This window comes from Mandrillus leucophaeus, unplaced genomic scaffold (assembly GCF_000951045.1).
Source record: "Mandrillus leucophaeus isolate KB7577 unplaced genomic scaffold, Mleu.le_1.0 Scaffold194, whole genome shotgun sequence".
Lineage (NCBI taxonomy): Eukaryota > Metazoa > Chordata > Mammalia > Primates > Cercopithecidae > Mandrillus > Mandrillus leucophaeus.
Window position 1 is genome coordinate 2796863 of NW_012101965.1, and position 2194 is coordinate 2799056.

The window sequence follows — 2194 nt, forward strand, 5'->3', positions numbered from 1 at the left end:
AGTCCTAGCTACTTGGGAGGCTGAGGTGGGAGGATCACTTGAGCCCAGGAGCTCATGGCTGTACTGAGCTATGATTGTGCCATTGTACTCCAGCCTGGGCAGCAGAGCCAGACTCTTTCTCTAAAATAAGTAGATAGATAGATAGATAGATAGATAGATAGATAGATAGATAGATAGAAAACTTTTCAGATGCAGGAACGGAATCTACACTTCCTGAAATTTCTAATTGCTAATATCATTGTTAATACAAATTTTCCCACATAGTTCAATAAATGTTGTTGAATTATTCAGTTTTATATTAACTTGTGGTATATTTTTTTCTTGTTTTTCAGGAACTCATTTGCCAGAAGAATACTGTGAGTACTTTATTTAGCCTTCCAGAGTTTTAAAAATATTTTCTTTTCCATTAACTAATCTTCAGTATTTTTTAAATCACAAATTATTAATTTCTCTCTCTGTTACTCCTCTTTAGATTTTCTGATGTATCAATATAAACATGGTTATCTAAGTACTTCATTGTAGCGAAACTTTATTTTTCATAATGAGAGATGACACTGATACCTGTGTTTTTCTGTATATAATTAAGGTTTGGAAGAAAATGTTTCATAGTATATTCAGGCCAGACATGATGGCTCATGCCTGTAATCCCAGCATTTTGGGAGGCGGAGGCAGGCAGATCACCTGAGGTCAGGAGTTCAAGAACAGCCTGGCCAACATGGTGAAACCCCATCTCTACTAAAAATACAAAAATTAGCCAGACATGGTGGCATGCTCCTGTAATCCCAGCTACTCCAGGAGGCTGAGGCAGGAGAATTGCTTGAATGCGGGAGGCGGAGGTTGCAGTGAGCCAAGATCATACCACTGCACTCCAGCCTGGGTGACAGAATGAGACTGCGTCTCAAAAAAAAAATAAATGAATAAAAAAGAAAATGTTTTATAGTATATTCAGTGTTGTGGAAATATGAGTGGCTCTAAAGCAACCTATATCCGCACAGAGATACACATATGTGTGTATGTATATGTGTCTGTAGTAAGTTTCCATGGCAACATTCATGCCATCCTTTCAAATATGCTGTTCCCTTTTCCCTTTTCTAAATCATGATTCACCAACCTCAGTGAAGCCTTGATACGACAGGCTTTTCAAGATCATCTCTCCAGTGTCTGTAATCATGGAAAGGTATAGGAATAACAATACTGATAGCTTATATTGAGAGCTAGCCGGCTCAATATAATATAATTAATGTACACTAAGATATAGACATATCTATCATCTGTCTTCTACTTGAAGAGATTGATTTAAGTTCCTAAGTATTGTAGTCTGCCTCTGAGACTACACTACAGAATTCCTACCTTCCACACAGAATTAAACAAATATGAAAACATGAGAAAAGTAAATTTTAAATTTAAAAAAAAGCTGCGTGAAGAAGAATTATAATATAAAGTGGAGACAGCCTTGTTAGGCCAACGGTTGTGGCCAGTGGTTGTACATTTATTTCAGAAAGTAAGCCAGTATTTAAAAACCTTAAAGAATGTACCCCTGCAACTCAGAGTGAAGATAATACACAATAAGTTATAAAAGCCTGCACAAGATTTGATTTAAGATGACAAAATTAATAATACAATTGGTCACTTCTCCTTAAATCAGAAATTTTAAACCTTTTTTTTTTTAGTAATGATTATACAACTCTGAAGTAATTTTAAAACATATGCTTAAGATTTAACCAGGGCAGACACATATTTCAGCATAAATAATGCTGCCATTATAAACTCTTATCCTTCCTATCTCAACAGGAAATGAGCAATTGTTGCTTCATGCTTTAATGCACTGTTTTTAAATATTGTTTAATTTGTTAAAGGTGTTAAACTGTTTAATTTATCTCACACTCTTTTTTTTTTTTTTTAATAACAAATATTGATTGGACATGCACTGCGTGCCAGGCTTTGGGCTTGGTGCCTCAGGGTTCTCACGGGGGAGGCTGGAAGTGGAAACAAGCACATGTGTAACTGTTGTGTAGACAGTCTAATTGGTAGAAAATCAGCAAACAAAGAAGCAGACAAATTAGAAAATGAACGTAAGGTGATGTGCTAAAGAGAGGGTAGCCATTATGTCAGTGTCTTTCACAGAAGGTAGCACTCCCTGAGACCGAATGGCAGAAGGAAGTCCGTCCTGCCTAGCCCAGCTTGGACTTGTGGG

At 36.6% G+C, this 2194-nt stretch overlaps 1 protein-coding gene across 1 annotated transcript in view; it reads left to right on the forward strand.

Annotated features, from left to right (window-relative positions):
* Positions 1–2194, forward strand: part of MAP3K5 (mitogen-activated protein kinase kinase kinase 5) — a 298421-nt gene that overhangs the window by 111986 nt on the left and 184241 nt on the right. The window contains exon 3 of the mRNA XM_011978430.1: positions 333–356. Coding sequence (XP_011833820.1) covers positions 333–356 — 24 coding nt within the window. The remainder of the gene's footprint in view (positions 1–332; positions 357–2194) is intronic.